The sequence below is a fragment of the Equus caballus genome, chromosome 24 (genome assembly GCF_041296265.1).
Source record: "Equus caballus isolate H_3958 breed thoroughbred chromosome 24, TB-T2T, whole genome shotgun sequence".
Taxonomy (NCBI): domain Eukaryota; kingdom Metazoa; phylum Chordata; class Mammalia; order Perissodactyla; family Equidae; genus Equus; species Equus caballus.
The window spans coordinates 31,193,316-31,206,923 of record NC_091707.1 but is presented as its reverse complement, the minus strand read 5'-3'; the positions used below and the strand labels follow the sequence as shown (position 1 = coordinate 31,206,923).

The 13,608-nt window shown below is 45.4% G+C and overlaps 1 protein-coding gene across 39 annotated transcripts in view; it reads right to left on the bottom strand.

The window, feature by feature from the left end:
- Positions 1–13,608, bottom strand: part of RGS6 (regulator of G protein signaling 6) — a 528,942-nt gene that overhangs the window by 94,175 nt on the left and 421,159 nt on the right. For all 39 annotated transcript variants that reach the window (XR_011432194.1, XM_070250000.1, XM_070250022.1 and 36 more), the window contains 2 exons: positions 4,595–4,645; positions 1,167–1,273 (listed from right to left, as the gene is read on the bottom strand). Coding sequence is in view for 38 of the 39 variants with exons in the window: in XM_070250000.1 (XP_070106101.1) it covers positions 1,167–1,273; positions 4,595–4,645 (158 nt within the window). In the remaining variant the exon portion in view is untranslated. The remainder of the gene's footprint in view (positions 1–1,166; positions 1,274–4,594; positions 4,646–13,608) is intronic.

Sequence of the window (13,608 nt, the reverse complement as noted above, 5' to 3'; positions counted from 1 at the left end):
CCCTCAGTGAGGACCCCTCCCTATGGCAGGCTCCACCCCACCCCCTTCATGCTGGCACCACACCCAACTCTCTCCTGTTCTTAATGCAGCTGGGCCCAGTTGACATTTTAATCTAGTGTTGAGAGACAAAACCCAAGGTAAGCAAGATAAAGGCAAAAATGAGAACGCAGTTTGTAGGGTGAAAAATTCCTATCCCGAGACAAGAGAAGTCAAATACATTAGTCAGATCGGCATGGTTTATAAGCCCCCAGTTCCTTTATCCCTTTGTTATGGACTGAAGTGTGTCCCCCTAAAATTCATAGGTTGAAGCCCCAACCCCCAGTGTGGCAGGATTTGGAGTAAGAAAGTAGTTAAGGTTAAATGAAGTCATAAAGGTGGGGCTCTGATCCGATAGGACAGTGTCCTTATAATAGGAACACCAGAGCGCTCTCTCTCTCTCTCTCTTTCTCCACCGTGTGAGGACACAGTGAAGAGCACCTGTCTGGAAGGCAGCATGAGGGCTCTCCCCACAAACTGAACCCTGCTGGCGCCTTGATCTTGGACTTCCAGCCTCCAGAGCTGAGAGAGATAAACTTCCCTTGTTTAAGGTTGTTTAAGTCCCCCACTATGGTATTCTGTTCTGGCAGCTGGAGCCAACTAAGACAGCCTTCAACCCCGTCTGAAGAACTCCCCTCCCAAAGCCTTTGGTTTTGACCTGGACACAACCCCTGATCCTCTGCCCCAATTCCCGCTAGGACAGAATCTGAGACAAGGGGTGGAAATGGGTGGGAAGGGTGAGTAGGCAGTGAACAGACACTTCACACTAGGATCCAGAAGAAGGATCAAGGACTTTGCTATCAGGCTGACCCAGGTTCAAACCAGCACTGCCTCCTAGATTTACTAAGAGCCACATTAATTCTCTGAGCACCTCAGTTTTCTCATCTGTCAAATGGGTGATATTTATCCCCTAAATTTTGTTCTTCAGAACAAATGAGTAAATATGTGTAAAGGGCCCGCAAATAGTAGGTTCTTCATGAGGGCTTTTTACCATCATGTGGGTGGAGCAACAAATAACCCAGAGGAAGGCTGCTCCCTTAAACACCCTCCGTTGTTTTAGGTAGTTCTAATCTGAGCTCAGATGATGATGAGAAGAAATGGTTCTGGAGGAGGGGGAGCCGCAGGCCTACCTGAAAACGATAAAAGGTGCCATCATCCTTCACGGTGAGAACGTGGTCTGAGATGGGAAAGACGTAGCCCTGGGCAGCGATAAGGCTCCCCACGTGTATTGCTTCAACTGCAGGACAGGGCACAAGAGAGAAGTGATCAGGAGGCTGCAGAATGCAGGGCTACTCAGCTGCAGTGTAAGCAGAGAGAGCAGACAGGCAACGGGAAGACAGCGGGCATCACCCCAGATAAGTGCATGATTGGCTGACTGATGGATAACTGTGATATGACCGCACTGGGCTCGGGGGAGACGTCAACGGTTGGGAAGGGCCGCCACACGTCTGGGACTCCTCTGGATCCCAGCTCTGAGAAACTGACATTGCTTAACCCCACCCCCTCAAGACTTCCAGAAGAAAGTCTGGCTTCACGGTTAAGAGCATGAACTTTGGTGTAGATAAAACTGTCGCTAATGGAGTGAGATATTCCTATAAAGGGCTTAGCAGTGTCTGGGGCAGGGGACGTGCCCAAGAGGTGCTGGCAGCCCTGATGCAGACTTCTAGTTCCACCATTTCTCATCGTCCCCAGCTATGAGCACACAGCCTCACCGCCCGTAGAGACTTTGGACCCACAATGCACTCCCTGATGGGACAGTGCCACCAGTGAGGAGGGCATTTCACTTCTCTTAGTCACATAGAATGAAACCTCACTTCCTCAGAAAATTGGAGGAAGGGCAATGCAGGGGCAGTGGCACAGGGAGGCCAACCTGATAGAAATATTTATATTTTTGCCGCAACCAATCTGTTGTTTTACTTGGCACCAGCTATAAACAGATTCACATCAATAGTTAAGAATTTATATTTATTCTGAGCAGAGGTAAGGAAAAATAACAAATCTAAATGGTTCTACCACGCATGATAATCTTTCACAAATAGAAAAGTACTCTTATTGGTAAAAACTAATTTTTGGACGTGGAAATTATTGACATGCTCAGGGAATCTCTAGGAATTACTGATTTCATAAGCTCTGAATTTTTTAAAGCAACTTGTTCTGGCTTTACTTGCAAAGTTTTCAAGAGGTTGTATATCATCCGGATGTTTTGCTTATTTAGAACCACCTAGCCTTCTTCAGTAGAGACGAACACTTGTAACTGGTGGATCGGAGTGAATGGAGCCATATTTCACTTGCTTAGTGATGACCGGTTTGCTTTCTAAAGTTTCTATGCCTCAAGAATCATGGGTCCAGAAAAAAAGAGGTTTCATCACCTGCAACTGCTCCTTTCCCAGGGAAGGAAAAACAAAATCCAGGAAGAAGGCAACTTGCATGTCACCAACCTTGGAGCTAGAACTCTTCCACTTTGTTCTTAAAAAGGCTCCTGACAACTCTCTTCTTCCTCCTCACTTGGCTTCACTCTCAACCATCCTCCATCAGGGCGATCTTTTACAAATGTGACCATGTTACCTTCCTGCCTAAACTCCCTGCATTGATTCTTTGGTGACCTCAGCAGAAAGGTTGGACTCCTTAGGGAGGCATGTTCGGTTCTATAAGGTCAAGTCTCTGCTTATCGCATCAACCTCTTGCTCCCTCACTTAGGCATGTGAGGCTACCAAACCCCTTTCAGCAACTCTCCTCTGTGTACGTGTTTGCTGCATGGAAGGCTTTTCCCTCTTCTCTCGTCTTTCCCTCTCTCTATCTGGCAACCTCTTACTCACCTTTAAAGACCCAACTCTTCCACTTTGTTCTTAAAAAGGCTCCTGCTTAGAAATGTGGCAGCTGGGAAGAAACAAGGGAGGGAGGGGCAGATGTTGGACAGGCCTGGCTTCCCAGGGCCTTGGTTTGCCTCATTTCTGCCTCTTATTCCCAGCTGGTGAATTGTTCTTAATGCCTCCTGCTCAATGACTTCTGAGAAGCCCGAGCAGGTCCCAGCACCTCAGTTTTCTCCCAATGGCATCAGAGCATAACACAGCTTCACAGACATGACCCTTATCATTCGGGACCTCTCACAGAAGCTTCTCGTACCAGGGTCAGAGGATTCCTGAGCCTATTCTCCACCATTAGCTGGATCAGGGTTCTCACAATACTATTGCTGCTACTAACGATAAAAACAAAATAGACATCAGAAATACAATGGTTATTTCAGAAGGGTGAAGAAAACAGGGCTCTTGGAAGGGAAAAGACCACCATCCAGAAAGGTGTTCCTTAGTTATCATCATAATCGGAAGAAACATTAACGCCAAATAAATGTAACTAAACTAGCAGAGACTTATTCAGCCTAGCGTCTACCAGGGGACAATCAGAAGCCCAGCCTGCATATGGGAAACACGTAGGGTAGTTGATTTGGGTTCTTTCCTTAAAGGGTTTAGCACTGAGAGTTTTCCCCTGTGGATTGACAACTTGACTAGAATTAAGAATTTTCACTAGTCATGAGAGTGGCCATTGACATGATGGTAAAAAAGGCTAGTGTCACTTCCGTTAATGACCTGCTTTTCCGGCACTCAGATTTCTGGCAACTATATTTAATTGAACTCTATGTAAATTGCATTTTTTCATGGTCAATAGTATATCAGGGGCATTAGATAAAATACCAGAATGCCTGAGCTGATATACCAAGCCCAGGAAGGACTCCACTGAAGGTCAGACACCTAGAAAGGGCCCTTGGAAAAAATATTTAAAAACCATAGCAATTGGAGGCCATTTAACTAGAGGCAAATAGGTCTAATCCCCAAGAACATTCAAATACATTAACAGATATTTATAAACATGACCTTTAGGCATCAAGAATACTCAGTTAAGACAGGAAGTATATAACAAATTCAGAAAAATATTCACTAACAACCCAAGAATAATAAACTTTACTTATCTAGAATTTTCATTTTTCTGGAGCTATTTTCTAATTACGCTATGAAAACAAATTTTACTATTTATTTTCTGGTGGGAGGACAGATTTGGAGACTGTTTTATTGGCCAGGGTTTTGTTGTTGCTTTTCTGGTAAGGTTTTCCTAATTGAAATGCACAATTCAAGTTGAAAAAAAAAATCATTCCTTCACTTCTTGCAGAAGCAGAAAAACAGAAGGAATCTTAGCAAATAATTAAACATCTTAATCGTGGACCAGGCAATCTAATGTTGAGAGCTGGCTGTGGAAGACTGTTCAGGGCTACAACTTATCTTTAATTGCTGTGGCTAACGAGAATTCATCTCATTTCACAGGTTATGGTATTCGCCTCTTTGGCATTCTAATAGGTCCTCCTTTCCTCAAAAGGTGATTTAAATTTAAAGATAGATATTCAGTGGAGAAAATAAATTAGTTTTATTTGTAAATAGAGTGATTCCACATCTCGGAATTCACATGTGTAAGCCCAGTTCTCTGGAGGGTAAGATAATCTAGTTTGGAACTTGGTTATGGTTGTTTAATAAAACCCTGGGGGATAAAGTCAGGGTCAAGGCTCAAGTACCTGGGTCCTCGATGGAAAGGTTCTTCATAAGCCACTGCACAATGTCAGTACCTGCAATGATAAAGCAATTTCAACTGAAGATCTCATTGGTGTTTAACCCTGTGGCAGAAGAAACATGTTCACCAGAGACTCCTAATTTCAATTAACACGCACCTGGAGAGCTGGATACTATTGATGATTTTCCATCCTAACTAACCCTTCCCATCCATTGGTATGCTTCCATAGTCATACTCCTTCTCTTTTCCAGAAAACATCCACTTCTGATGACTTAAGATGATCTTGTGTCCACATTTCTAAGGAGCATCTGGAGGGGACTTACTGAGAATACGGATTTTGATGACAGGCTAGGTGGAGTTTTATCATCCTGGCCCCTGGACCATTTCATGAGGGACAAGGCCTCCTCAGCTCCCTGTCCTTACTGACAAGGCCTGACCACCACAGTTGACCTCACAGGTTCCTGAAAAAGAATCTCTAATATTTTCTGGCCTGGGTCTATCCTGAATGAAAGTACCCCTGTGTCTATGGGAGAAAGTTCTGTGTGTTTACCAAAACCTCTTTCCTTCATGCCCTGGGCTACAGCTAGATTACATTTCCAGACTCTCCTGCAGTTGGGTGTGGACTGAGTTCTGACAAAGGAATGTGGGTGGAAATGATATATGCCACTTCCAGACCCCGACCATAGAAATTCCCATGTGACCCTCCATACCTTGACGTCTTGTCATTCTTCATCTGCTGGCTAAATGGAGAGGACTCCAAGGGCCTAGGGGAGGGCAGAGCCACAATGTGGAAAGAGCCTGGGCTCCCAAACTACCAGGAAAATTCATGCCTATTTTGGGCTCTGAACTGATTGAAAAATAAACTGTCATGTTAAGCCCCAGAAATATGAGCATTATCTATTTTGGCATCTAGTATTACTTTAAATAATATAAAATCTTAAGAGTCAGAAGGGGCTTTTAAAGCTTATCTACTTCAACCCTAGTCAACACACGAGCCCCATCCATGACACCCCGGACAAGAGGTGCTGTAATCTCCACTTAGAAAAACTCTAGTACCTGGGAGCTCACAAACTCCCCCACAGCCAGCCTGTCCTGGTTGAATCATCTTCGATTTCTCTGAACAGAAATTTGCTCTTCTCCAGCTTCCTCTTGTTGGTCTTAGTTTTGCCCTCTGATGATTGAAAAACAAACCTAGACCACTCACTCTGTGAGACAGTCCTTCAAATATCTGGGCAGTCTCATATATTATCAATGTCCTCCTTGAGTTGTCACCACTCCAGGTGAAACACGCTTGGATCCCTCAGCTATTTCCTCTCGTGACATGACCTGGAGTCCCTCACCATTTTGGTGACAATTCTCTGAACATGTTCTTTTTCGTTTGCCTCCCTTTCACAGTGTGGCACCTAGAACCAACGTTTTCAGGGCAGCACAGTCCACATGGGAGCAGAGAAGTCCAATTTTCCAGAAGGTCCTGAACTTCTGGTCAATCTACCTCTGTCACCCAAAAATCTCACTTTAAACCAGTGCAGACCCTCAAAGGCAGCTTTGTTACCTCCGGATGGAATGTTTGGTGGCAAACAGCCCGAGAAGGGCAACATTTCTAGGTATCTGAGTCTTGTCATGGGTCTGAGGCGTGGTGTGAGGGCGAGAGTCTGTCAGAAGCTCTTTTGGGATAGATTCCCAGTGAACAGATTGGAGAGTCCGCAGAGGGGGTTAACGAATGTTCCTCTTTTCCCACAAGTAAATTTCCTCAGAAATTTGCTTGGTGGCCAGAAGTGAGACCAGTACAGGCCTGAGTGCCTAGATATTTTCTTCTCTCTGGCTTTCTGGAAGGTGAATGAACCCTGCACAGCTGATGCCCCATCCTACTCTCTCCATGCTCCCCCAAGGACCGGCCTTCACTGACTTGGCCCTGCAAGTCCCCTGCATTTCAACCTCAAAAGCAAGACTTCTAAGCTTTTCCCTACTCTCGCTCCCGGATGGCATCTAAGAGCTAAACTTTGGATCAAAAACACTCTTATTCATTCATATTCTTTGAGAGAAAGGAAGGGTATGTCTGTGTGTGTTTGTGTGTGTGTGTCCATTTCCTTCAAATTATACAAGTTCAACATTTGTCCTAGGAAATGAAGAACAAAGCAGAAATCAAATAAGAACTGTAATCCCAAATTGAGGGTGGGGGGAGAGACTCTAACCTGTTTTTCCCTCAAAAGAAAAATAGTCCTTTTTTGTAGGTTGCCTAGAAACAGCGAGGTTTCCAGCATCAGCAACAGCTCTCCCCCGGGCAGGCGGATTATCTTTCTGCTGAGCTTGCTGAACCATTATTTATCACCTGCCAAGATTGATTACTCACCCTGGGACAATGACAGCCCTTCCTTTCCCCTGTTAATTACTGTCATCATTAATATCCATGTCACTAATTAGTATTCATTCACATTGAAACTCCTTCCTGGCTATCATATCCGCTGCCCCCCTCCACCCCACCCTAGCCTTGGGCACCATTGTCTGAGTTTCTACCCGCTTTTGGCTTTATGCACTCAGTGTCTGGCCTAATTGTTCTCCCCAGTCCACCAGGCCCCGGTCTGCATTCACAGAGCTGGAGGCTTACATTTAAGCACTTTTTTTGGTAAAGAAGGGAAAGCGACAAAAGCCCCTTTCCTTTTCCCCTGGCACCGTGGGGACCAAAGACTTGGGTTTCCTGTCCCTGGTGCAGCCACCATGAGTCACTGTCTCGTCTAGGGACTGGTGTGACTGTCCTCAGGCCCCAGCGAGGACCGAGATGCTGCCCCTGGCTGTCCTGGGCCACTGCCATCAATCTTCGCGGCATCCACGCCACCACCATCCCTTACTGGCTACGGGCACTCCTTGGTGGACTTGAGCAAACACAGCAATGCCTGGGGGCTGTGCACATTCTCACGGGCGGGGGGTATTTTAGGCTTCCTCGGACTGATTCAGGAGGGGCCAGCCTCGCCTTGTGCATTGCGTGTTCTGCCTCAGGAATAAGTAAGGAACGGAAATCTGTTATATTATGATGTCCTTTAAAAGACCTACAATTATCACACTGTAGAATGAGTCAAGAATAGTCCAAACAACCATCAGGAGAAAGCATTTTTATTCTTCTCTTTTCTCTTTTTTCTTTCTTTCCTCTCTCCCCAATCTTTCTTTCCTTCCTATTCTAAAAAGAATTTGAAGTAGATTATTTTTTTGTTCTATTTAAAATTAAATGTTGCGCTTTGTTACCGCTACTGGATTCTGGTTCTTATCTCAGTCAAGTACCCCGCCAAGGACTTAAGGCCAATAAAAAACTTTAGGAACACACGCAGGATAGCCACTCTTTAGTCCCACAGGTCCTAAAACACTTGGCTCAAGTTTTCTTTTTTTCTTTTAAAGATTGGCACCTGAGCTAACATCTGTTGCCAATCTTTCTTTTTTCTTCTTCTTCTTCTTCTCCCCAAAGCCCCCCAGTACATAGCTGTATATTCTAGTTGCAGGTCCTTCTAGTTGTGGCATGTGGAACACCGCCTCAGCACGGCCTGATGAGCGGTGCCATGTCTGTGCCCAGGATCTGAACCAGCGAAACCCTGGGCCACTGAAGCAGAGCACACGAACTTAATCACTCGGCCACAGGCTGGCCCCTGGAGTTTTCTTTTTGAGGGTAATTTATCAGCATATATCCAGGGATATCCATGAAATACACCAGAGGCCACCTGACAATTCACCAATATGTGTGGTTTAGTTAGTACATTTCAGGACATACTCATTATATGCAGGAATGCTGTACGTTTCCATATGCGTTGTGTGTATTTCATTTACATCTTCTCTCTGTATAATTATGCTTATTGGAAGGGTGTATGGACACAACTCAAAAGTTCTCCGGTGAAGTTGAATAAATAATGGCTCATCCATACAATAGATATTTATTGAAAACCTACTGTATTAAATGAAAACGCATCTTGAGAACAGTGTCTATTGTCAAATGGCATTTTTACAATAGAAAATATATATTTATATCTGTATTCTATTAATTAGATATATACAGATACGGAGAAGAAAAGTTCTGGAAGTCTATTTAAACCATTAACTTTAGGTTATCTTGGGGAGAGGGGAGGGTTAAATTATGGGAGATCACTATTCTTTACATTTCCTTATTATCTGGAGTTCATAGAACATTAATATGTCGCTTTTGCACTGAGAAAAAGACTGTGTTTTAAAGAGCAGAGAGGGAAGAATTGGCCTCTGAGACTAAAGTGCAGAGTACGGGGAATCGGGGCTGCAGATGCAGAGTGGAGAGGGTGTGGGAACTTTGAATGGCCTCCTGCTGGGCGCAGGCCTTGGGCATTTTCTGTCCCCCAGGGAAAGGGCAGAGAGGAATGAAGGCAGGATTTTCCTGAGGAGCAGAGTGGGAGGCTCACTCATGGGCCTCAAATTAGTCAGTCTCTCTGGCCACCTGCTTGGCCCCAGAGCCTCAGAGTGGCCTTTCGTAGACTCCAGTAGGGCTGTTCACCATAGGCCTGGACCAAGGGTGACTGCCTGCCCCCTCCCTTATGTTTGCTTACCCATCTACTTGGGTCGAGTGAGCACCAGTGATCTCCTCCTGGTGCTTCCTAAATTGTATTAACTATGGATCAATACAAACTGGGTTCGAGGAAGCTGGTCAGATCTTCCAGTATTCCAGGGAGAGCTTTTTCTGGGGTGGGGAGACCCTTATTAGAAAAGGGTTCTATTCTGGGCTTTGTCTTTAGGGGTTTTAAGCTCCCTGAAAGATTTAGGGATACCTGGAACTTCATCCCAAATAAGTCAGAACCCAAACAGTTCCTACTATGAAACCCTTCCTCATCTTCTCAGTATTGTATTGTAGGGGAGTAAGACATTTCCTCTACCCGCTCTGGGTTCTTCTGGCCAGAGAATGAATTAAATTCACATGAGACAGAATAACAGGAGAAAATTAAACAAAGCTTTATAACATGTACACATGGGAGAGGCTCAGGCAGGCTGAGCAACTGGCCAAAATGGCTGAAGCCACCACTTTAAATATCATCTTTAGCTAAAGGCAAAGGAGGATGTTGGGGGTGGAGGGGAAGTCGATCATGGGAGATTACCACACAAGTACAGTAAACAAGAGTCAGGTTATTAGGCAGACTTGAGTCCTTGCCTTCCACATTGATAAGAGTTTCTAGAGATAAGGTCATCCCCTCTTCTGGTACAGAGAGGGATCCACCTCTGGTGCATCCCCTGGTACAGAGAGGGAGACACCTTTACAGATGGAGATTTCCTTTACAATGTAAATGTCTCTTAACAAAGGGTAAGTAAATTCTACTTTTCAGAGTTTCATTCCTGTCTGCAGTTTTTAAAAGTAACCAGCCCGAAATAATCCTCATGCCAAAGAGACATATCTTGGGGTGGCCAATTCCAGTCCCCCACAGTATCCATCAGAGCCCAGGTTAGATCACGCAAATTTGAGAAAAGACTGGTTCCAGTCACCTGCGAATTTCAAGTTACCTGAAACTTGGTAGCTTATATATCATGGTACTGATAACTGAGGCAGTTGATATCTTACTTATCAATCCTCACCATTGGGGAAAGACACTTCCATTTGAGTAAACTGTTTCTGGAGCCTAACAAAAGATAAGATGTTTCCTACTGGGAGGGAGCTCATGGTACTCCTCAGTCAAGGTTATGACTCTGTTCCCATTGGATGCTCACATACCTGCCATGCTCTCTGCTACTCCTGTGAGTGCAGAGGGCAGCTTCGTGTCACCATATCATGTGTGAAGGTGCCATGTGCAGGCCAGCGCTCATGAAGGGGGAATGACATTCCTGAGTGCCCACTGTGTACCAGGCCGGAGCTGGGCACCTGAGCCTGTTATCACATATCATCTTGACAATAACTGTGTAAAATATAATAACTATTATACCCATTCTAAAGATTAGGCCCAGAGAGGGCCAAGGCCACATACCAGTACCTATCAGAGCCAAGGCTGGAATCCAGTCAACCTCATGCCAAATACTATTTCCACTACACCATTCCTCTCTCACCATGCCTCTCTTACCTCTGAATAACTTTCCAAGTAGTATTCAGAAGAATAATTGGAAAAGTTATATTCTGTACTCAATTTTTTTCCTGAAGCAGAGACATTAATGTAGCGGTAATAATAATTACTACTATTAGCTATTGAGCTAATAATTTATTGAGCACTTTCTATAGTCCAGGCTTTGGAATGATCCTACTACAAAATCCTATGATATAAATAGATGATTATTATCTCCATTTTGCAGATGAATTGAAGGACACTTGAAGTAGGACAGTCTTTACAGTTTCAGACCTTAGTTAAAAAAAAATTTAAAAATGCAACAATTAGCCAGCAGAGAAAGCTTAAGAGGAAATGTTAAACTGGGCTTTGGAGAGTGGGCACAATGAGTAGTTGGCTGTAAGACAGAAGGAAAGATAGGTGGAAGACTAGTGGGATGAAAAGTCTAGTGGCATTTTCGATGAGTATTGTTTGGTCAATGGGCTTGAGTTTTTCCCGGGAAAAGCATGACAGATTTAACTGACACATGCTTGTTTGTCAAGCACAGGAAGCAGTAAAGCACAGCGTTTATAAAGTCAGGTAGACTTGAGTTCAACTCATACTATGTCACTTACAAACTGTGTGACCGTGGGTCCCTTCAGCACCACCACCCCATCTCCATTTCTTCATGGGTCCACTGGGAGAAATACTGCCCAGGTAGAGGATAAAATCAGATCATGTGCACAATGCATGGCCCGCGGTTTTGCTGAAATGGCCTGTTTATTATCAGGTTGCCTACCTCCTCTGTGCCTTCATTCCCTCTTATGAAAATGGGGACAAGGGTAGGACCTGCCACATAGGCTCTGGGGGCTAAAGGAAACGCTGTACGTGCAACGCCAGCATGGTGCCTGGTATGGAATAAGCACTAAGAAGCTACTGATAGGGTCTGTGTTTTAGGGAACTTGTATTGGAGCCAACCGTGTAACCAAGTCATCTGTGTGGCTGGGAGAAACAGCCCCAACTTGGAATTCTTGTGTTATTTGCCTGGTTTTTCATTTCAGGCCTTAGAGAATCTCAGGATGTCTTCTGATGCTTTTAAAAGGGATGTGCTGATGGATAGACAGCTTGTTGGACAGAAGAGGAAACAAATGAGGGAGTTGCAGCAGGTAAGCTTTAGGAGCCTGACGGGGCCTCCTTCAGGGGGTGGGACCCCTGCCTGGCAGCTGTTCTGGCCCTGCTCCTCCTGATGTAGATGTCCTGGGAAGTGAGGCAGGAAGGCAACAGGGTGCCCTCACCCCACTGTAATCCAGTCAAACATAGTGAACCAACATTGTTCTAGTTCTGTGGGCTCTGGTCACTGACCATCCTACGTCGTCTTCTCCCTCCTTTCTCTCCTCGTCTGCCACCTTCCCACTCCCAGAATGCACCATGCTCCATTCCACCACAGGGCCTTTGCCTATGCTCTTCCCTGGGAGGGCAACACTCTCCTCTTTCTCCATCCACCTCTACCCCTAGCTGATTCCTGCATGTCCTTTGGCTCTACCTTCCTCGGGAAAGCCTTCGCTGCTCTCCAAACCAGGTCAAGCTCCCTTGGCTTTCACGGGCAGAGAATGGGGTTTCTTCTCTCCAGAGCACTTATCCCTGTTTGGAATTAGACACCCATGATGTGATTATCTGACTAATGTCTGCCTCCCCCTCTGTACTGTATTAGTTTCCTGGGGTTGCTGTAACAAAGTACCACGAACTGAGCGGCTCAAGCAACAGAAATTCACTGTCTCACAGTTCTGGAGGCCAGAAGTCCACGATCAAGGTGTTGGCGGGGTTGGTTCGTCCGAGGGCTGTGAGGGAGGCTCTGTTCCAGCCTTTCCCTGAGCTTCTCGTGGGTTGCTGGCAGTGTCTGGAGTTCCCTGGCCTGTGGAAGCATCACCCCGATCTCTGCCTTCATCCTCACATAGTGTTCTCCCTGTGTGATGCCTCTGTCCATTTCTCCTTTTCATAAGGACCCCGGTCATTGGGATTAGGGCTCGCCCTAAACTAGCTCATCTTAACTAATTATACCTGCAAAGACCCTAAGTCCAAATAAGGTCACATTTTGAGGTACTGCAGGTTAGAACTTTAACATATGGATTTTGGGGAAGACAATTCAACCCACGACACTCACTAAACTACAGCTCTGAGAGAGCAGGACTCTGCTATACTGTTCTAGCTCCTGCACAAGGAAAGACCTGGCATGGGGTTAGGATTTAACAAACGCTTATCGATCAATAGTTATATTCAAATATACATCGAATAACACACGTCCATTCATATATACATATTCATTACATTTCAAAAATTTCTCTCAATTTTCTGTGGCCCACGAAGACCTCATACAAACCACCAACCTTGGATGGGCGTTTTGCAACCACTGCTTTGGATGAAAGGTTTGGGGTTTTTCATCCATTGACGTTGTTTTCTTTCACAAGTCATGCATTTTTTTTTGTTTTTGTTTTTTTGAAAAAGAAGTCTCAACAAATGAATTCTTTAAAAAATATTAGGCAGCAATTCCAACTGCCTCCTTTTCCTCCTTCAACCCTGGCTGTCACCCGAGGAGGACAGCAAACAGAAGGAAAGGTAAAGTTCCCAATTTTCCTCTCTTGGCGAAAGACACCATCTTCCTCCCACCTCTCCTCTGCTCCACTCGCTTCCAGACGGCGGAGTTCAAACCGCCTGCGACCGGGCTTTGATCCACTGTGTGATTCTCCCGTCCTAACAGGAAGGCTCATGCTTCAGTCTCGGTCGTGAACAGATTGGAGGAATTCAATCCAGGCACACCGAGTACGATTTTGAACCCAGCGAAACCCAAGCATCACCCGGTATCCAGGCCTAAACCAGGGCCACCTCCAGCCGGTCTTCTTCCCCGCCAGGCAAATCAGCTCGCCGACCTCCATGGGCATGTGGCAACTGCGCCCCTCAGCGACCCACCGCCCACACAGCAGGAAAGACGACCAGCTGGCAGGAAACCCCTGGCGGG